The sequence below is a fragment of the Neolamprologus multifasciatus genome, chromosome 1 (genome assembly GCF_963576455.1).
Source record: "Neolamprologus multifasciatus chromosome 1, fNeoMul1.2, whole genome shotgun sequence".
NCBI lineage: Eukaryota > Metazoa > Chordata > Actinopteri > Cichliformes > Cichlidae > Neolamprologus > Neolamprologus multifasciatus.
Genome location: NC_140439.1, coordinates 14,326,642 through 14,350,707, shown reverse-complemented (window position 1 = coordinate 14,350,707; position 24,066 = coordinate 14,326,642). Strand labels below are relative to the sequence as shown.

At 37.3% G+C, this 24,066-nt stretch overlaps 1 protein-coding gene across 4 annotated transcripts in view; it reads right to left on the bottom strand.

The window, feature by feature from the left end:
- Nucleotides 1-24,066, bottom strand: part of pcdh9 (protocadherin 9) — a 206,389-nt gene that overhangs the window by 47,494 nt on the left and 134,829 nt on the right. For 2 of the 4 annotated variants that reach the window (XM_085166126.1, XM_085166134.1), the window contains one exon: nucleotides 21,629-21,830. In XM_085166126.1, the coding sequence (XP_085022252.1) occupies nucleotides 21,629-21,830 (202 nt within the window). The remainder of the gene's footprint in view (nucleotides 1-21,628; nucleotides 21,831-24,066) is intronic. The other 2 variants (XM_085166143.1, XM_085166149.1) reach the window with 1 other exon arrangement.

The window sequence follows — 24,066 nt, the reverse complement described above, 5'->3', positions numbered from 1 at the left end:
CATTTAAACTCTAAATGTACTTTATTATAAAGTGGCCTCGCTTTCATTTTTATATTAGATATTCTGCAATCAAGGACCATGGACAGAAATTTTGCACAGTAAAAGTCATCATATTATCATCATACACAAAGTGAAGCCAACCACAGAAAACCTCTGTGTTTACCTGTGACATTACTATGTGGCAGAGCTCGCTATTGACCACAGGATTTGTCAATAGTGTAGGTAAATAACTGAATCAATGATCCATGCCAGGCTGTGATATACCAGAATTACTATACATCCCCATATACTATCAACCACCATCGCAGTGTCAGCCTGTGGGAAACTCTACCTTTATTCTTTCGCTGTGCTCACTCAGAGAAGCTCTGAGTGTTTGCAAGAATTTCTCTTCTCAAATCTGCTTATTTTGTCTATGACCTTTTCCCGCTTATCACTTGCAGTATCAGTATGCATTCTACTCCTACAGTGATTACTTCTCACTCTGTCAGCTCACCTTGACTTTACCTGTCATCCCTCTGTCTATTTTTTAATTTTTTCTCACCTCTTATTAGTTGTGCCTATCTGAGTCTGTGTTAAGTACTCATCTTTCTGTCTCCTTCTCTGTCACACACACACACACACAAACACACACAACTTCATCAGCTATTTCCTCAACTATTAATTCATTATTTCGTTAAATATCAATGAAAAAGAACCCAACACAAACTGAAGAAAAAAAATGTTAATCCCATCACTCATACGGCATCCACAGGCAAGCTTTACCTTTACTTTAAAATCATAAAAATATTGTCCTAAAAAGTGCTAAAAACTATGAATGTATTCGTAAACATTCCAAATTAGAGCAATACTCCTTACTAGTACATTAGTTTCATGCTTTTACCAGTTTGTATGACACAAACATCATCATTCACACGAATATAGGAGTGAGAAGTACTTGAACGTTTCTTGTAAAACAAAAAATATATATCTAAGCCACTATTCTGTCTGAAAACAGAATAACATTTAGCAGTATCTACCGAATACCAAGAGTAAACATGTTGTCCTCTATTGCCGTGAAGCCCCTGTCAGCCTGTCACTAACAAATATGTCACCTTTGTTGACCCTTAATTGTTGATCTGCCTTCAGCTATTCAGTGTCATTTTAAATACTTGAGTGCAGCAGTGAGATGCATCATGCTACCACGCTGTGTCAAAATCAGATCAACAGTCCCTGAAATATTGTGCTTGACACATGGGCGAGCAAACAAATAATTCAGGACCTCTTATGTTTTCTTGCATTTGCAATACTTTAGGGATTATTTTAGATCTGACTCATCACAAGCGATGCCTGACAACATATTGTATTTACGTGTTGTATTTACATAGAACATAGAATGTCAAAGTGGTTCTAGCCCAGTAACACTAACCTATTTTAAACTGACATTTACAAGCACCAAATGCTTATTGGAATGATATATTATAACTGTATTGTTCAATTATGCTTCATAATGTGTTTCATATTTGGTGAAGTAGTAGATGTGTGGAAGTTTTGTACTCATAGTACAAAAAACATTATCATTATAAGAAATTAATATCTTAATGAAACCACACGCAAATTATTTAAAAAAAAAAAAGGATCATAAAATAACATTTTGGATGTAAATGAAGTTCAGTCATTCAGTCTTTAAATAAGAATAAAAATAAAACAACTTTCAAGGTTCTACTATCACACTAATTAAACAAGTAGGTATATAAAAGATAGTTGTCAATTGAACCTGTGTTTGCTTCACGTGTTAACACTGCACCGTCTAATGTGCACCTGGGAATTTTTTTTTTCTTAAATGTAACCTTCCAAACATCTGCCAGAGTTCTCAGTGTCACAATCTGAAATCTAAATTGGTAAATTTCTGCAATTAACCAGGAGGCATCAGCAAGACTCCTAGTGGAGTTTTCCACAAGCTAAATATGCTTGTGCCATATGCTTCACTGAGAAATTCACTGTATCCCCACCCACACAGACACACACACACAGACACACACACACACACACACACACACACACACACAGAGAAACACAGTCTTCCTGTAGAATCATGCAATGCATACGGTTTAAGATTCCATCTCATTTTGAAAAGATGTCTGAAAGGATTCATCACGGTGACAGCACCACCTCAACACATTTTCAGTTTGTCAGAAGTCTCTTTCTTAGCACTTGTTCCTCATTTCTCCTTGGTGTCCTCTGGTGTATTACCCTGAGTCCCGCTCAAAGCGCACAGCAGGGGATTAGTCCCTATCACAGCACTCACTACCCCCAGATCAGTTCACCAGGGTTAAGGTGCAGCTTTTTTCTGAAGATACCGCTTTTCTTTGTGACAATTCTCATAGTGACACATTAAAGGAGACCAGTCAAAGTGGAACATTAATGCTATGATAACCTATTTAAATTGCATTCCTATAAATACTCTTTCTATTGCACACTTTTGGTCTGTCTCCCCTTCCGTCTCTTTAACTCTTAGGGTCTGTAGGTTTACATTACTCCATTACACTCTAGCAAAAAAACCACAATATTTAAGATTTATATTCTAATATATATCTCACCTAATATATATTAGGTGAGATATATCTTTGATATATATTTTTATATATAAAAATATATCACTGTGGGATCTGGACTATTAAATGTGACAGCAAACATCAATGACATGGGTCAAAGACAAATAGAAAAATCCGACATATGGTCATGTGAAAGAGAGAAAAACTAAGCACACCCATATTGCTTCCATAGAATTAAGAGAGTAAGTAGCAGCCAGGTGCTGGTAATCAAATCCATTTGATTAATTGATCATTAACATGTCCGAATACCTTTATAAAAGCAGAAGCAACTTGCTTTTATAGCAATTTTTTGGGCAATTTGATGGTCTGAAGCCAAAGGCTTACCAGGAGTGGACATTCCAGCAAATTCATCAAAGTCAAACTGTGCAATACTCAAAGAAAATGCAAAACGTCCAAGAGCTGCATCTCAGACTTATTCATTGCAGTGATTTTCTCATCATGGTCCGACAGATCTTGTGCTCCTTCTGTTTTTGTCCTCCACCTGCTTTCTTCTTTTTCCAGCAGTCTGTTAGTCTTTTCTCATAACCTAACTTTTTTTAAGTCACTTGAACCACAGTAAGTTTCTCAGGGGAAACATTATCCAGCGTCCCCATTATTTCAGCCCAAACATCACATTTTATTTATTTTTTAATGGTTGCCGCTCCTGTATAAATACTTTGGAAAGTTGGCCCTTTTCTGGCTTTCTCTCTGGACCTCAGACATAATTATCTTATGTTCTCAAGTCAGTCTTTCTCCTACTTTTCTGCCTCAGTGGTGCCGGCTTCTCTCTTACATTGTTGGTGCTTTCTCTACCTCACATTCAGGTAAGCATGCATACTATCTGTATACTATCTGGCAGCACAGCGATAGTATGCAGACTGCTTGATTGACTGCTCTTATTTACTAACATATGGAATTTTGTAAGATCAAAATTGTTGGATGTTTCTATGCGCATGAAATGAGTGCCACTGTCTTTTGAGCACACAAGAGCAAATGTATAGTCATGTCTGGTAAAACCAACCACAGCAAATAAGCTCACCTCATACCAATTGTCGAATACGCTAGTTGAGGGGTGGTAATTTGTTCTTGTTTTGAATCCACGGGACTTGGGTATCATGCAGTCATTGAGGTGACCATGGACTCCTCTGTATACAAAAGTATTCTAAAGTCAGATGTGACTTTATCTGTCTGACAAGTCAAGTTTGTTCAAAAAGAAAAAGAAAACAATCAAGGTGTTTCAATGGCTCAGTCGAGACCTCAACCTGAATAAAACGCTGTGGGAGGACCTGTGCTGAACTGTGCATAAAAGAATAACAACAAACCTCAATGAACTGAAGCAGCATTTTAAAAAAGAATGGGCCAAAATCTGATGTGAGAGATGAGAGACATCATGATAATATCCTATTGGTTTAAAGTTAATTCTACAAGCTACTGAATGAAAGGGTGTACCTAAGTTCTTCAATGAACTTTATATGTCAAATGATTATGTATGTAAACAAGCACAAATTATACATCGGCATCTGCAAGTGTGAAAACATTAGCTGTGACAGTCCACATCTGTCTGCAATATCAATTTTTTCGTCTTAAACTTTTGGGTGCTCTTAATTTTCCAGGATCTCTCAACTGATAATTCAAGTTTGATATTTATTTTTGTAACTGTCTGAAAAATGTGTTTTTAGCACATTTGTACAATCTGCTTATATAGAACATCACATAAGGTCTTCTTATATAACACCCAGTGCCCATGCTACTAACGTTAAGATGTAACATTAACTTTGCTCCTAGCTCAGGGTTTACTTAAATATTAATAAAATTATAATGCTGCCTGGTCAATATAACACAGCAAAAATGAATTGCATTGAGTAAAAGCCATGCTTCCTATATGTTCATAAGACCATCATATTCAATTAATAGGCAGATGCACATCTGTGCATACAGTCAAATTTCTAAAATGTTTTATCAGATTCAAACCTTTCAACATTTTCATCAAACGGTCACGTCTGTCAACTTCTATATACTTGTCTTGGCCATTATACACCTTTTAAAATTGTGCTTCATCACTGCAGTGTAACAGTATATTACAGTACATTTCCTACAGAGAAATATTTTCACAAGTTTGTGATTCAAAATTTCCTTTTAGGGGTAAATGAATTCATCTATTTTATTGCAACATTTGATTCTAAAAAGGAAGAAGTAATATCGAGCATCCAAACACTTCACGAAGAGATACGTCAACAATCCTGATTATTAAGAATTTACAAATGCAAGAACAATTATGATCATATTAAAAATGCATACGTTTTTAATATGTGTGCGAGTTTGTGTTTATCCAGCCCCTCACAGACATTTAAAACTCTGCCTTTCTGTGAATATTGTGAATATTACTAAATTCTTTTTTTTTTTACAGTGGGGCAAAAAAGTATTTAGTCAGCCACCGATTGTGCAAGTTCCCCCACTTAAAATGATGACAGAGGTCAGTAATTTGCACCAGAGGTACACTTCAACTGTGAGAGACAGAATGTGAAAAAAAAATCCATGAATTCACATGGTAGGATTTGTAAAGAATTTATTCGTAAATCAGGGTGGAAAATAAGTATTTGGTCAATAACAAAAATACAACTCAATACTTTGTAACATAACCTTTGTTGGCAATAACAGAGGTCAAACGTTTACTATAGGTCTTTACCAGGTTTGCACACACAGTAGCTGGTATTTTGGCCCATTCCTCCATGCAGATCTTCTCAAGAGCAGTGATGTTTTGGGGCTGTCGCCGAGCAACACGGACTTTCAACTCCCGCCACAGATTTTCTATGGGGTTGAGGTCTGGAGACTGGCTAGGCCACTCCAGGACTTTCAAATGCTTCTTACGGAGCCACTCCTTTGTTGCCCGGGCGGTGTGTTTTGGATCATTGTCATGTTGGAAGACCCAGCCTCGTTTCATCTTCAAAGTTCTCACTGATGGAAGGAGGTTTTGGCTCAAAATCTCACGATACTTGGCCCCATTCATTCTGTCCTTAACACGGATCAGTCGTCCTGTCCCCTTGGCAGAAAAACAGCCCCATAGCATGATGTTTCCACCCCCATGCTTCACAGTAGGTATGGTGTTCTTGGGATGCAACTCAGTATTCTTCTTCCTCCAAACACGACGAGTTGAGTTTATACCAAAAAGTTCTACTTTGGTTTCATCTGACCACATGACATTCTCCCAATCCTCTGCTGTATCATCCATGTGCTCTCTGGCAAACTTCAGACGGGCCTGGACATGCACTGGCTTCAGCAGCGGAACACGTCTGGCACTGCGGGATTTGATTCCCTGCCGTTGTAGTGTGTTACTGATGGTGACCTTTGTTACTTTGGTCCCAGCTCTCTGCAGGTCATTCACCAGGTCCCCCCGTGTGGTTCTGGGATCTTTGCTCACCGTTCTCATGATCATTTTGACCCCACGGGATGAGATCTTGCGTGGAGCCCCAGATCGAGGGAGATTATCAGTGGTCTTGTATGTCTTCCATTTTCTGATGATTGCTCCCAGAGTTGATTTTTTCACACCAAGCTGCTTGCCTATTGTAGATTCACTCTTCCCAGTCTGGTGCAGGTCTACAATTCTTTTCCTGGTGTCCTTCGAAAGCTCTTTGGTCTTGGCCATGGCGGAGTTTGGAGTCTGACTGGTTGAGGCTGTGGACAGGTGTCTTTTATACAGATGATGAGGTCAAACAGGTGCCATTCATACAGGTAACGAGTGGGGGACAGAAAAGCTTCTTACAGAAGACGTTACAGGTCTGTGAGAGCCAGGGATTTTCCTTGTTTGAGGTGTCCAAATACTTATTTTCCACCCTGATTTACGAATAAATTCTTTACAAATCCTACCATGTGAATTCATGGATTTTTTTTTCACATTCTGTCTCTCACAGTTGAAGTGTACCTCTGGTGCAAATTACTGACCTCTGTCATCATTTTAAGTGGGGGAACTTGCACAATCGGTGGCTGACTAAATACTTTTTTGCCCCACTGTATGTCCATAGGTATTCTTGTGGCAATCTGGCATGCCAACTTTTGCCCAAAGCATTTTGATATATTGTGATAAGCTCATGTCTCAGGAATCCTAAAAAGAGATCAGTGGCTACAGAAATGTGATAAAATAGTTATATTCTGTCATTTTGCTTAACTGTGAGTATGATATCAGGGTAAGTCAAAAAACTCTCAAGCTTCTTGAACACATTCACCTTTTCTATATTTTCTACACAAACAAATGGCTGGCCAAGCACTATGACTTGACTAATACATACACATACATATAGCTGCCAAGAGTAAATATACTTATACACTGATCAGCTACGATATTAAAATCGTCTGCCTTGACCTCAAGAAGTTGAAAACAAATCCTTTTAGTCAGTCTGGCTATTCCATTGGATCCCATATTGTAGATGCTCAATTAGATTGAGATCAGGGATATTTGGAGGCTAAGGATACACACGCTACTGTGCCATCTGGTTCAATTGCAGTCAGGCACATTATGCATGTAGTGTGTTTGCTAGTCTTGGCCAAGCATAGAATGCCAGTCCTTCCTACAGCTATTCAACTGAAAATACCTTAATTAATTGACTTAGTTTTTAAGTCTTATTCTGCAAAAGGGCTTTTCAAGAGTGGGAGTTTTAAGCACAATGTGAGGACAGCCAGTGGGAGAGCAGGAAGTGGGGACAATCGAGACTTTGCAAGGAACATAGGCAATTGTGCTCAGGAATGGTACACTGCGGCTACAACTTGAACTCTTTGCCATATTATTGAGACCATTTTTGGACAAAATTTGAAACATGCCAAGAATTAAATGTGGTCATCAAGAGTGTTTAGGCTGGTTAGATTTATCATTATAAAATCCACCAATGGTATGACTCAAGGCTTCCTGCCTGAACATTAACCAGAGCATCATACCACCTCCACCGACTTGCCTTCCTATAGTTCATCCGTCTGTTTCTTTTGAAGTAAATGATCATGAACACAAGACAGCAGGTCACCTTTATGGGCTACAAGAAGTCATCTCGGGGATTGAATAACGCAGTCTGCCTTCACTGCCCATGCACGAGCTTGACCCTTTTGGTGGTTTGCCAGCAGTCCTTTCTAGGAACACTTTTTACTGGTTCAGACTTTGTCTTTAATTGCTTATATCTGCCATTTTTTTGTGCCTATCTCAACAAATTAAAGAACTGTCTGGCTTTGGCTGATGCCAAATATATTCCACCTTCGAAGAGCTTCATAACAAGGTTTTTTTCACTTCTCCCTTGGGTGCTACTGCTGAAATGTTAAAATAATTGAAATATGAAAATGCTGCTATGCAAGGGATCAGACAAATTACGAAAAAAATATATTTTTCGAAAAATTCAATAGCACAAGATTTGTCAAAAAAATAACTGTAATTTGTTGTAATTAGCCACTTTACTTATAACAAAGACAATTGTCATTCCCAGCAGTATAATCCAATAGACCTCAGATTTTCCTCCTCCCTATTGTGACTAATCATCTGCATAGAAGATGCTCTTCATCAGCCCACCCGTCTGCTCACCCTAGCTGTTGGCACCGACTGCCATGATAATGACTGAGGCTACTCTGAGACTATGTTTACTAGCTGACAGCGGCACCCTGCTCTCTCTGTATGCTCCAGCAAGCATTTCCATTTAGCTCACTTCTGAAGCTCCTGCCTAATTTCTCTTTGGAGACAGAAATCCTTTAAACCCCATTGTATCCCAGGGCAACATATTTACTGAGGGCTGGCTTTCCAATACCTGAGAGAGATTAACACTGCTCCCTGATTTATGAATCCATGCCACCCACCCACAGGCTTGGTCAGGGGCCCTAGCTACTCTACCCTGCTACTTCCTCTTCTCACAATGGGATTTAGGAACACACAAACACAAACACACACTTCCCTACATACGGCAGAAGTGGGTTTAAGGGGAATATGCATAGATCATCTCTCTGAATTTCCCCCAAGAGAAGAGAAAACAGAAATGACCTGGGTGCAACTGGCTGTCTCATGAGTCAGTTAACAAGGTAAAATCAAACTCTAAAGTAAACTTTAGAGAAGCCTAGACAGAATCAAGCTGAATGATTTAGAAAACTATCTTTTTAACTGAGTTAAATGATATGTAAATAGATACTCTAGATCTGTCACTGTAATATAGAGATGTAGTCAAAAGATCTGTGACAGCCATCTACTGTTTTTGGCATCCCACCATCTCAATAGCATCACTGGCTGTCTGTGACTGAGGTGGTCGGACGGCTGCCAGACTGAGTGACAGCCTGCTATTTGTTCATCCTGGATAGTCAATTGCTGAGCATCTGTACTACAGAAACAACAAAGCTGCTGGCAAAGAGTTCAGTGTATCAGACTAATACACCGAGCAGACTATTATTCTTATTCAGTCGAGAGGGTGTTTTAAAATTCTTCTAATTTGTGTAGTAAAGCCCTGAATTACTATACAAATTAGCAATTCAATGTGTTATGCCATGAATTATGAATACAAGTGCAACACTAAAAAATCAGACAGTTATAGACCTGGCAATATCCTTGCAACATATGTCTGATGGTGCAATCAAAACACGTGTGGAGGCCTCAGGGTACTAAAAGAACTTCTAGAGGGTCACGCAACAGTACTACGGTACCAAAGCAGTTCATGTGTATCTCTCATTTTTTTGTCTTGTGATCATTTATTAATTTCATGACGAGGAAAACAGTTTTTGTAAGAGACTGCAACTGTCTTAGAGACACAGAGTATAAGAAAATGATGCATGAATAGAATTAAATATGGAATATACTATAAGAGATTGCTGGAAGAGCCTGGCAGATTCTTTATCCCTTTAATAGGCCAGTAGCTTCTGCTCAACCCTTCTCACATGAATCGCCCTCGTAGTCAAATCCCCAAACCATGAAAGTATGTTTTTTGTTTGTGTTTAAATTTGTTTGTTTACCTGTGAGAGCCAGAAGATGGAACATCACTAAAAATTAATGTTGCAGTCTTGTCATATGTGCTTACCTTTTCAATACAATGACCTTCACTTCCCTTCTTCTACAGAATATAAACTAATGGAATATTACTCAACATGGAAGGTATCCAATTTCCAAGGATAAACCTGCAAGAGGACACTCTTACTTCACCTCAGAAGTCTAGGAAAAGGCCATACTGTGATATGGTCATCAATTTAATTGCTCAGACATGGAAACTTGTAATGATACTGTACATCACGTTGCTGTGAATTGAAATGAACAAAGAAAAGATGACAGACTTTTTCACCGCTTTGAAGCACAAAGTGATATTTTATTCACAAGCCTTAAACACATTTTACCCCAGCACCGAGAAGAAGTCATCATAATTAAAATACATAATGATCTTTGGTATTTTTATCTCTTTGCCCTAACTCTCTTCCTCTCTCCAAACATACCGTATTATAAGATTTACTGAAACCTCAATGTCTGAATGGTTAACTATATCGGTATTTTGTCAGATTCCATAGTTTACGTGCTGTGTTAAAATTATTTATTAATATCTCAGTATTTTTGAAAGATAAATATGCGATATTTAATGTCAGTGAAACCCTGGTAGCATCAAAAGCCCAAATCTACTACTCTCTTTCAGGGGAAATTTGTCTTCTTTATACCAGCATGATTCAAAACATCTCGCAGCAGTTACCAGCTGCTTCTCATAATGCTAAGAAACAATTATACATAGTTCATGTCTTGTATAGTTTCACTACCAAGCTACATTTTTTTCTCATTATGTATCTCTGTCTCATTTTATTTGTGAATATGTTAGTATTTTACTTCTGATTGTGAAGCTGCATTAACTTTATCAGGCACCCTGCTTATATCAGGTGATTCAACAAGGTGGTGAAAGTATTCCTCAGAGATTATGGTCCAGAGTGACACCGTCATATGGATCCAACAGGTTAGTTGGCTGCATGACCAGTTTTGCCCCATCCCAAAAGTAGTCTACTGAATTGAGATTGCCATTTGAGTTGTGTGAACTGACTGCCGTGTTCAGGAAATCATTCATCCTGCTGGAAGAAGCCATCAGAAAAAACATGTGACACTGAAACAACAATCAGTACCAACTGGGCATTGTTCCAGAACTCATGAGCAAATGAACATGCCAAGAACTTATCGCCCACACCAGAATACCACCAGCAGCAGCCTAAATGATTGACAAGACTGTATAGGTCAATACTATTGTGTTGTCCATGCCAAATTCTGACTTAACTATCTGAATGTTGCCATAATGTGTTGAAATTCAATAATTATACACAGTAGTATACAGAAACTTGCCATTTGTAGTTTCTACTGTATGTATTCCAAAGCTATTTTGTACTGCCACACTCAACTACAGTAAAGCAGTAGAAAAGTAGAAAAATACAGTAAATTCAAAGTAAATCATTTCTGTTTTTGTGTGAAGCATTAAACGTGATCTTAAACGTGTTCACTCACAAGAAGCCTGGTGTCTTGTTGTTGTCACTCACAAAAGTAAAATGCAGTGAAGAAGATGGCAACTGTTTTTGCAGTAGAGACATAGTTGGAATGGATTTTGAAATATAGCACCAGAATTTGGCACTAAGAATTACAAAAACATGGAACTGTGACAGCTTTCTTGCCTGAAGCATATTTACATGATACTAAGAGGAACTAAACAGCCAACACCCTGATAAAAATATCCTTAGAAAATTAAACACAATTATATTACCTAATCCCAATAGCCAGACATGTGTTGGTGATTAACAAAATGGAAATGTGATATTTCACAGTAACAAAAAATATTTGATGAAAAATTGAAAATATTTAATGAAATATTTTCTTCTTTCCAAATTGAGAATCAAATAGGGATAGTGATACTTGATGGATGTGGGCCTTGAAAAGATGCTTTGATGTTTTAGAGAAAGCAGGGTCGAATGCAATGGAGCAGGATACTTGAACAAAGGAGTTAGTCATCATTTCCTGCTCATCAATGACTAATGGCTAATGTAGTTTCACAGTCACTGTAGACGACATAACAATCTTGCATTTGAGTATTTTGTTCCTCATGTTTCTGTTAAGCTCATTAATCTTCAAACATTTCAAATATACACTTCAGCTAATGATCAACCACACAACAAATAAGTATAAGCATTTCTCAGTATGAACCATCAATCCATCTATCCATTTTCTTGTACGTTAGGCTCCATCTTCCTGCAAACCTATCTCAGATGTCATGGAGCTAGAGGCAGGGTACACCCTTGAGAGGTTGCCAATCTGTTGCAGGACTAGCACAGAGACAGACAACCATTCACATCTATGGTCAAATTAGAATCACCAATTAACCTCCAGAGAACATGTGAATGCCAAAAGAGGCCCAGACTGGATTCAGAACTTCTCTTCCTTAAGTTGTCAGTGCTAACCACCACAAAGAAAGTTGTAGGGATGCAGTTTCCACTAGGGTCCTAAACATCATTTGTTATTTTGTGAATAGAATAATCACTTGCTGTAGTATGTAAAGCACATAGTATAGTTTGTTTGCTGTAATCTTAAGCACAATAACATATATTATTAAGGTGACCAATAATCATGTAACATTAACTTGCCCACCATTTTGGACATGTGACAATGTGGGATCAAGTAAATAAGGACTAGAGTCTAGGTCTAGAGACAGCCATCTGCCAAACACTGGTAACGAAGGAAAAATGAGTATTTCTCCACTATTCTGGAGACTGATGACAGTTGCTGGGAAAAGGATTGCTGAAGTCCCATTTATGTAGGCCTACAGACCAATCGGTGACATCCTGGCAAATAACAAAAAACAAAAGTGTATTTCCCAAAGGGGTTGGCAAGAAACTCCTTGTGATTACTTTGGTTTCCATCATACTGCTGCAGTCACCCATAGTATGCATGGAGTTGGGGTACTTCTCCATTTCCAATATGTCTCACATTTCATCAGATTTTAGTAAAGCTGGACTAGTAGTTAGTGAGTATTTTCAGACAAAGCTGAAAAATCTGCTATAGCAATCTGCTAGCAATCATAAGGACATTTCTGGTGCAGCACTGCTTGTTCAACCGATTTCAACCAGTGACAGCCAGGAACCTCCAGGAACTATTGCCAAACAGTCAGGGAATGCTCACTTTTCCTTACTGGATACATCCATTGGTGTATCACCTCCAATACAGTCAAAAAAATTTTGAGCAATGTCTGCATTGTGTCAAACAAGAAATTTCAATGATCAGTGACAATGATTTTTCAGAATGCTAAACTCACTTGACAAACTTCTTTATGACAAATACTGTTCTGCATTGTTCTAAGTGTTGTTTGACCACAATCTAATGATCACAGTTATTAGGGTTTATTAAACCCTTGTCACACACAACTCTTGTTTTTGTAAACATGTTGTCAGCTGATAAATGAATGATTCTCATTTAAAGTTAAACATGTTACTTTCAGCTTGTTCACTTGTTTATCCATGTCAGAAAACAATGATCCTTAGTTGTATGGCATTCTTACCAATATACTGCAATTTCCTCATTTTAAAAAATCAGCTTTGATGTATTATATATTGTGTATTTATTTATTATTAAAAAAGAGAGTGTTCCTTCATTTATATTGTCACTGATGATGATAATTGCTCCATCACAGCTCATGAATTTCAGCATGGTTCTAAACAGCTGTTTAGACAGCAAGTAAAGTCTATGTTTAAAGTATATAACCAGTGTTGGGTAAGTTACTTTAAAAAAGTAATTAATTACTAATTACTAATTACTTAGTCAATATTGTATTTAAAATATGTATCTAATTACTGTGTCAGAAAAGTAACTTAATTACTAAATAAGTAATTTAACTAAATACTTCTTAAAATCCTTATAAACCTTGAGGGGGCAAACAATATAAATTAAACTCTTTAAATAATAAATACATTTTTTAAAGACGGAGACTCTACAGTATGCAGCGGTAGCATCTCTTCCACAATGTAGCCTGCAATCATTTTTTTAAGCTCACCTTCAGACGCTTTCTGCGCTGCTGAAGTAAAAGCAAGTTTTGCCTGCTTAGCAGGAGTTGCCGCGGTGTTATCCATGGATGATGAACAAGGATCACACAGAAGTGTTCGTCTATGCTCTCGTGTCAGGCGCTTCGGTAGATTACTTGTGGTATTAACAGCGGCCGATAGTTTTTACATATTACTGTAATATTCTTGTCTGCTTGTTTCAGAATAGTGAAGAGACGGGAATATGTCCATTTCAAAAAACAGCCACTCGCTTCAGCCGAGTCCGACATCTTCCGCTTTAGAATACGACTATGCAGCAAACTGACGCGAAATGACGCGCACCTGCACTGCAACGATGTTAAAGCGGCAGAGTTTACTTCTACGTTTAGAAGATAAATTATTGAAATTAAATAATGACATTCAGTGAGTTTATTTATTTTACAATGTAACGCAAGTACATTGTAAGTAACTGTAATTAAAATACCTAAAAATGAACAGTAATTAGTAACTCTACTTTTTCAGTGGAAAAATAATTTAATTACAGTAACACGTTACTTAGTAATGCATTACACCCAACACTGTATATAACAGATAGAAAAAAATGCTTTATTCACCCAATCAAATTAAATGCTTAAGCCAAGAGCAAAATGTTCAGAGGAACCCACACTATTTTTATTTTTATTGCTTTTTTGATTGATTAATTCATTAATTAATTCATAGGTAGCCCATTGAATTGAACGGTTACATGTCATGGAGCACTTTTGTCTGCCACTGTGTCAGTATAGGTGATGCTGTATAAGCTCAATGGTTATGAGCTCAACCTATGATATGGAATTCCTGCAATATTGGATTTCTTTCAATTAATTTTACTTTGGTTAGGTCAACTGGTGATTCTAAATCGGTCATATATCGTATGTCTTTCTGTATGTGTAGCCATGCAATAGTTTAGCAAGCTGTCCATTGTTGCCCTATGACCAGGAAAGACTCCCACCGGGCCTGAATTGATGAGTTTTTGCATTGATTGGTTTTTATCCATCAGAACTGATAAAATGCAAAATTAAATTAAAAAAATAATTTCACTTTGAAATGTATTTAACTACAGATTTAAAGATTTACACCCACACTGCACATGATAAGATAAAGCTGCCTATGTGAGTGTGCTCTTCTAAACTGTATGAGCACACTTTTGCTTGTTAGAAGTACTCTATATTTAGTATAAATCATTGCTCAGCCACACAGACCTGCAGCCACCAAGACAATTATCAACAACACAGCGTGGCTAGTATTGTTATCACTCTGTGAACCTGTCTTTGTGTATGTGAGTGTCGCAATGAAAAAGTGGTCCTGGAGACACCTATTTTGGTGGGAATCCTTCCCACTTTACAATCCAGTTCCGCTTCCACGGCCTTTTAATATTCTTTTCTATGTGTAACTCACCCATATGGTATATGTTTGTTATGTTGTATAACACATCAAACTAACACTTCAACAATGGCATGGTAGAAGAATCCATAGTCAATGCATCCGGTGTCATTCTATTATAGAATGAGCTCTAGATTTTTCTAACTAACAGAGATGTAATAATGATAATAACAATAACAACAACAACAACAACAACAACAATAATAATAATAATAATAATAAACAATGTAATTTGCACACAATGGTATTATCATATATTGCACATATGTGATTTTTAAATGCACAGAAAGGAATTCCTTAGGGTGACTGATATTTCTGTTTATATATTTTAAATATGCATGTGTTTCTCCATCGCCTTCTGACTTAAAAGAAACTTGGATCACTTGGATATACACTGTCTCAGGAAAGTCTTCTGATAAACATCAGGTAGACTACCCAGCTGGCACAGCGTCATCTCATCATTCACTTTGTTGGCTTTCCTCAATGTCTCAGATTGTCCTCGGACAAATCAGAAACTACTTAAAGATTCTGTTGTTGTTTGTAAGACTGATTTATTACATTTCTGTTTGTTTTGATCCCATTTGTTCCATAGAACGCTAAGGTCATCAGGCATGCAACTCTTGGCTGTTTTATTGTCTATATTTTAAGCTTAAGGATTGTTGCTGGAGCAGAAAAACAACCTTTCTCATTACATCAGTTCCACCCACTCCAACAACTTCATTCAGATTTCATCTCACAGTCTATATCTATTGGCCTTTGACTTTGTGTGTGTGTGTGTATTTCTGTATGCGTGATTGCAAGTGATCTTTTTTGTCTTACTGCTCTATATTTCTTGTCTCCAATGTTTTTAAATAATTTATGTAGCACTTTAGTCAATAATGGTTGGTTTATCTAGCTCACCCCACTTGTTTCTCTGTTTATTCTGGGCACTCTCCAATCATGCATTATTTCAGCTTCTTTGCAGTCTAGGGAGCCTCATCCATGCATATCCAGTGAGAAAGACCAAAAAAGCCTATTAATGAAAACAACTTTTTATAGCTATTCAAGTACTGCAGCTGATTTCTTCTGTTTGTTTTGAAGGAACTGTTAAGAATGACTTTACAATTGCAAAGGGACATGAAGACACCCCCCCCCCCCCCCATTGTTTATTGCATTAGTTTTTATTAGTGTAACCTAATAAAGACAGAAACTTTAATTTCAAGTCAATAGATTTACTCAGTAAAGTTCATTCTTTAAAATATAAACTATGATGAAAGATGGACGTTAGAAATGCTCCTGGGCTCTATTACCTAAATGCACGTTAAGGTGAAATATTAAACCTATTTCTCACATCTCTGGCGATTTCTAGTGGGCCTCCAGAACACTTTTTAGATACTCTTAGAAACTCTTTCTCATAGGAATCAAATGTTTTCAGTCCACATGCAACTTGTATATTAACTCTATGAACTTTGCCAGCCATGGCGCAAAACACAGTGTCCCTGCACAAACTGTTTTTTCCCGAGGGTGTGCTGAGGTTATTTCCTAAATTGCAACAGATTCGTATCTTGCTGACTCTTCACGCACTACAGTGGCCGCAGTAGGTGGAATGCCTCAGTACAGGCCATGGACATGCCAATCCAGCGGCACACTGCAATGTTGGAGGCAAAGAATGAACACATTCGCCCACCATTTTCCTGCTCAGAGCAAAATTTTGCATGTTTGTGTTCCATAATATTTTGATCGCTGTATGTAAACCTCTCTGAAATTTTAAATATCTGACATGTGATACAGCATTACTGCCAGACAGTCGAAATAGAGATTACTGAACAATTCTTACCAACTCAATAATCTGTAAGATTTAGGAGCCTACACCGACAGCTTTTTCTTTGCCCTTTGCATCCACCACAAGGCTCCAGGTATCTGCTCCATCTGCAATAATGTCTGTGATAATGAGCATGAGCGAGCCATAATTACACATTACAGATCCACTGGTTAAATCTAAGTCTAAGACTAAAGCAAAATAACCATAAAGAATCTCTGCGCTTATGTGTAATTCAAACGTTTAATTATTCTACTGTTTCTAACGCATTGTAAATTATGGATGGTAGATGCATTAAAAACAGTTCACATAGCCTAACAATTAAAACCTCTTCATTAAAAACTCCCCAGGATCTTCCATTTCTGCTACTCTACATCTGGAGTCGAAGCTCAAAACAACAGTAACTGGAATGACTAATGAATGTATTGAGTTTCTTGTATTGAGCCAGTTCAGGAGTAAAAAAAAAAAAACTTGATTACAATACAAGTGATATAATAAGATACATGAACTACTGATAAGCTTTAAATTATTATTTTTGGGCAATTCCTTTCTAGTTTTGGATCAGAACATGGATCAAATTTATAATATCAAACTTAATTAACCTCTTAAGCCCCAACGCCCCCTGATACGGGGGCAAAAGGCAGGAGATCAGTTAGGCTTGGGGCTTAAGAGGTTAAACAAATACCGTACTAAATAAAATATGCCCAAAGAACCAGGTTCATTTTTATGTGAAATTATGTAGTGACCTTTGACAGAGTATTTAGCAGCAGATGTAAGTGATACTGGTTTGTAAATAGATCCAATAATTTCAAAAAAATATTGTATTACATTTACTGGGTGCTATTAATGCACTTAAAAAGTCTGATTCAGAACTAATTTGTTAGATGAGTGGGCTGTTTTATGTGCATTACACAGACATCAGTCTCACAGATTTCAGAGCTTTCTAAATGATGACTGCAAACACTATCATGAGGGGGAGTGCAGAGTAGTGGATTTTGGCAACATGATGTTTATGCTTACATGTTTTTGTTTGTACTCCTTTAAATCAGAGTTGAGAGAATTTTGCCTGTAGGTTTAATACTCTATAATTCATCTGCTCTCTATCCTAATTATGTGTTTTGTTTTGTTTGTTTGTTCTGTTTTTATTTCACAGTTGTGTGCTTAAATTGGTGGTTATTTTCTTTTTTCAATGTCCATTTATCAAGTGATCTGAGTACAGTAACATTGATTTAATAACAAAATGGCTTAATGTGTGCATAAGGATACGCCGAGCACCAGCTAAATCGATCAAATTAGATTTCACAAAGTTTACTCTGAAACTTACTTCCACCCACTAACATAAAATGCCAAAGGCTGAAGGCTGTCACTGCTGACTGCAAAATGTGTTTCTTTCCTGCTACGCAATCAAACTGTTCGTTCTACTGTGTCATTTGTGTCGTATGTTACATTTTATATATTTTAATATCCAGAACTCCTCTATGGAGTATTCAATGTTATAGGTTAGTTTCAATCAATTCATCCTCCTCCTCAACAGCATTAACAGAACTCCATGTGGACTTGTTTGTAAGTGTTGTTTTGAGAAAATACAACAGCTTTTATATATAAAAAAAGCTCCAAAAAACACTCCTAACCTTTAAAATCAATCATTGCTGGGAAACAGGGCCCTGCAAGGTCTTAATATTTAACTACATTTGCTTATGTAGCACTGGCTCATAGATTACTGTGAGGTTTTTTCTATTTTTTTATATCAAAAAACTATAATGCTGATTGAAACTGCTACATCCCTGGTTACCATCCATCTGTTAATATTTCGTTTTGCCTCCACCTTCCTGTTTGTCTAATTTCTTGCCACTAATTTGTTTTCATCATAGTGAAACTAAGGAAAATTTTCCAACTTACAAAGGCAGTCTTTATGTTGTTCTTATAAAAAGGAAAAAGGGAAGTAATCAGATACCCTGTAGTATGCACACTGTATTTCTGTAATTTAGATGAAAGCCGCAACCTATATATAACTATTAATACTTTCCTGTATTACTTCAAATAAATAATTTTTCAATATTCTGCTTGCAAAACGACAACTGGAGACTTGTAATAATTTAATAATTCGTGTCATTTTGTCATTTTGATTCTTGAAGTTCTTTTGAACGGTCTTAACATTTTAGAAAACAAGGCACAAGTAATATTATTGTCAAATCTTGAAGAAAGCCTCGTGGAAAGACCACCTACTGTCGAGGTCGGCATTTAAAATGTTGCACTGAATGGGGTTCTTTTCAATAGCGTTAGAAGATACTTTGGAGCTCAGAACACGAAAGTGTCAAACACCTTTTAGATACTGTTTGCCTTTGTCAACAGAATGACTCGTATTGTACAGCTAGTAGGAAAACAGTGTGAGGCTTTTTAAGTCTGACAGAGACTTACTCAAAACGAGTTAACCTGGGTCCACTGAGTTCACGTATTAGAGAGTGCCACAGCAGGTAACATATCGCTCATACACAGGACATAAAATCATTATCCTGCCAAGAAGCAGGTCAATGATCAAAGACCACTGCTGTCACTGTTAATAGTTTGCTGACAGGCAAACAACACTAACAAAAGAGAAGGCCGCTGATTAAGGACAAAAATGATGCAGTATGCTGAAAAACTACAAATATTTAAGCTAGTAAGTCACGTTTAATGGATGAGGCCTTCTGTCAGGTGCTGCTTCTAAAATTAACATTTTACATTGTATCTTACCTGTAAAATACTCCTAACAGAATGAAATTAATACAATTTTATTTTATGCTTTATTTAATTGTTTATTTCTTTTATTTTTGGAGCTTCAGAAAGCCAAGGCAGTTAGAGTTTATCTGTCTCTGCGCACCAAATTGTGTAAACATATCCATAGACAAATAAAGGCTATCTCATCTCTCTCTCATCATAGCCTTATTTATATTTATAGACAGTAGGACGGAAGGTGTAAGATATATACAGCTCATTATTCATTAATTGTTATGCAGGTTAAATACCAGTTGAACAAATAGCATAAATTTCTGAGAATGAAATGCTTTCATTAGCCAACAGTTCGTGACATTTGAAAATCCCACATTCATATAATGTAACACTGTAAATTTGTTTTGCCTCTAATCATCCATCTCTATTCTTTTGAGAGTCCAATGAATTCATGAACATTGTCCCCTGATGTCAGTACAAGATATGCAATGTGGTTCAAAGGTAGTGTAAATTTGCTGGACCACTGAGTATGTTGTCTAATTGTTAATTAGACAGTGAACATTTAAGGATGTTGACTGTTGACTGAAACTGTTTTAATGAATTTTCTCCTATAATTCTTCTACTGTATGAATTTGGGTTTTAAAAATAGTGTTTGACTGGTTGCCAAAAACCAAACCACTTGATTAGGCTCTTGATTGGTTTAAATACTTTTAAAGTTGTTATTGACTTTGAGTATGGGATAACCTAAAGCCCTGTTCACCAATAATCTATTTGGTAATCACTTGTTTTGAAGTTGATATGATTCCTTGTTGCTAATTGGTAATCCTCTTATGTCAGTCACATATCAGTTAACAGCTTTGTATAAGTCACTACATTACCAACAGTTACTTTAGCTGTCATCCCAACAGGTGAATTTCAACGAGGATAGACAACAATAAACTTAACCAAAGAAGAAAAAAAAAATAAACAGTGAATTCAAACCAAATTTAACAAAAAAAAAGAAAAAAACCCCCTAAAAAACAGTGTGTGAGACAACAAGAGATGAATGGTAGCTATGCATTCACCAGTTTTTCAAACCAAGCTTTGTGGACTTTTTTACCTTTTTTGCATACTGTAGGAATATTTGTGCCCAGCATCAAATATTGCTATAACTGGTGTAGCAACTCCAAAGGACACTTGCGCATATCTCAGAGATGCCAGCAGCTCTGACAAAATCGCAGTATTTAAAGTCTCTGGGAATGAGTATGGGTTGTTTCTGAAGATAGTGAGTGGGTAGGCCTACACAAAGCTCACTGAATACATTTGCCAACTGTGAGTGCATCTGCTAAGTTAAATCTGTTTTAAATCATATGCATCCACAGTTTACTCACTGCACTTGTATTTATGCTGTGCTAGCTGCTCCACCCTCAGCAGGCAAGCTGGCGTCGACCTTGAGGCGATGCGCTTGATCTTTGCGCACGCCTCACCTCTTAATGATAAAATGAGAAAACTGGGTCGGAGATGTACATCCCCACCAGAAATAGTGGGAAGTTAACATCTTCAGCTGAGAACAAGGCTTCCAACTGGGAAATCATCTCTAAATAAATCAAATGAGTTTCACAAATAGGTGAGGAGCCTATGGGAGGCCCAGGTTTGCTCCTGGGAGGAATGAACAAGTCTGGATGATTAACTGAGAAATGAATGACCTGCTCATGTATCCACTAGAAACCTACTTGAGCAATCAAATAACTCTAAATTAAATGATTTTTGGTGTGTTGAGTCCATTATGGAGACAGATGTTGCTTTTCATGAGAATTTATTATCTCTTTTCAAGAGGTTTTAGTCATCCCTCAAAGCCAGATATGAAACGTTTTCATTTTCTTCAACCTGTAGACAATGAATGTTCTGATTTCACCATCCTGCATACAATAAGTAGAAAAATGAATAAAATCATATTGGATTTGAAAGAAAAGACACCATTACTATGCGCACAATGTCCACCAAATTGAGTCAAAGTGAACATGTTGCAGCTATTTCACAATGCCACCAATGGTGATTTAAGCTACAGAGTTTGAAAAAAGGAAGAAGAAGAATTGTAGATTTAAAGTTAGATAAGAAAATCCAAACTATGCATATATGCTAGAAAGAATATAACTCAACTTACCAGAGTTGGGATCGGAGTTTCCATCAGCTTCAGTCCTCTTATCAGGGGAGGCCTGCTCGTAGAAGTCGTCCTGCGCCTGCACCAGAGGGAGAGGTTGTGTGAGGAGGGAGCCACTGCCTACAGGCTCGTGGTCCCCCAGACCGCTGTCACTGCAGCTCTCCTGGGAGCCATCCGGCAGGTGAAACGTGACGCGCCGTTGTGACTAGAACCAAGAGCACAAAACAGAGCCTCTGATGTTAGTGCTCTGCTCTGCCCCCTTAATTTAATTTTTTTTCTTTTTTATTTACAGTTTTATTTGACACTGAGCTGAACAAGCTCAAGCATGCTGCTTTTGCACACTGAGTGCTGATCAGGACTGCAGTGTGAATTCATTTTGCCTGAACAATGTAAAATGTAATATATATCATCACTGCCGACTGAGAAGAATTGTCGAATAAAACGTCTATTTTGACTTAAGCCCAGATATTGATGGGAAAAGAGTTTGCACACTGTAAATACAGTCACGTTTCACTGCACAATGACAACCATTAACTGGATGCAAATAAACAAGGAGCACTATAAGAAAAATTCATCAAAGTGAAAAGTGTAAAACTTTTGAAAAAAACAAACAAACTGTGTTTTCATCAAAGTATTATATAACTGGAAAGGGACAATAAAATAATGGGGGCAAAATTCTATCATGTTTGTCAATTCTACTGCAGGGACTTTTACAGGCTGATTGTTTAGTTTGTGTTGTTAATTTGTTTGGTGCTAGCAAAGTCAAAGCGGCCTGTGGAGCTAACAGAAGTCACCCCCAGGGTGCCCTTCCTATCACATTCTGCAGTCTCACAAGGAAAGGAAAACACAAGTTTTCCTGGGACTATGTCTTGCACATACACACAAACACATATACACTCACACACATGCCATCCTTAAAGCCATCCTGATTGAATTTCCAATTGTTAATTCTGAGTGTCTTTTCCCTTGCTCTAATGACATTTTCCTCAGGCTTTTTCATAAGTCCAGACGCAAGCCTCCAGCTAACCTTTCGTGAGCACAGAGAGGTCCCTGCCACATCCTTGGTGATGACAGACAGGGGCGGGTTTTACAGTAATTATTGGCAAAAGCAAAGGTCACCCAATCTGCAGTCTAATGCAAATGACCTCATTATATATTTTAGAACTGCTCCAAACATTCAATTAAACAAAAAGGAAGAATAAAGAAAGGGAGTAAGGGGGGGGGGGGGGGGGGGGGAATTTGCAGTTAGACCCAGGACACTAGCAAAAAAGCTGGCTTCATATTTAAATACGGTGTGTAGATTGAATAATGATGATGGATGGTTTGAACAATTAACTCATACTCTCCAATGACAATTGCAAGTGAAAGTATGATTGGCTGTAAATGCCTTGTAAAACTGCAGGTAAAACTGGGTAAATGTCATTGTCAGTAATTTAAAAATGGCCGATGATCAAATCTGGCCTTTTGAATGAAGATAACAGGGAGAAGACCTTTCTAAAGGAATTCATTGCATTGTTTGTTTCTGTGAAAGCTAATGTATACTGATATGGTAATATAGCGCTATCAGTTTCACATTTGGGGAGACACGCTATGTCTATGAAGCCTGAAAAACACTTTATAAAGAAAATGAAGCCAGCGAAAGAGGAAAGCAATGGAAGATGGCAGGTGTAGTGTGTCTGCACTTAATTAACAGTGTCTGCATATGTTTTTTATTGCTGCTAATGCCAAAGAAGTTGGCCTTAGGCAAGGTAGCCATCTATTTGTTGGCAGCCCTGAGAGTGTCCAGCCAGGAAAACGAACACTGGCAGTTTTTTTTCTACCAGTTCTTGTCAGACTTATGGAAACATTGTATATTTCACAACACAGTCACATGCAGATTGTATAAATGCATTACAGTTTTATAAAGTGATTAATGTGCCATTAAACTAGACATGAATTTAGTTTAATTATTAATCGATTGGGCGAATAAAAAGCCAAATCCATACTGGAAACAATGTCTGCTATTATCCAAAGCCCAGAATAGCGAACAGCAATCTACATTTTATATGACATGACAAATGTAATATTACAAAGTCGTCTACTTGTATATATGACAAGTGCAAGAAATTATTTAATAGAACAGTACTCTAGAGATGTTATTTCCTTTGATTCTGACTTCTAGCAGAGAAGAAATGGTTTATAATTAATTGGGATAATGGTAGTGTGTGCTGTCAGACACTGGTGGGACCTTGAAAAGATTCTAGGCTCTGTTTGGACAAAGTGGAGAAGTTCGGTGTAAAGAAATAATTCTACATACACCGTAAAATGATTTAGACTTCTCTAAAAAAGTCAATTAAAAAAATATCGTTACAAGCAAAGGAATGTATAAATGCGTAACACTTGAGGATGTAACTGCACTACCACAGTAGCTGTAAGGCTTTAAAATGCACACAGTGATTCTG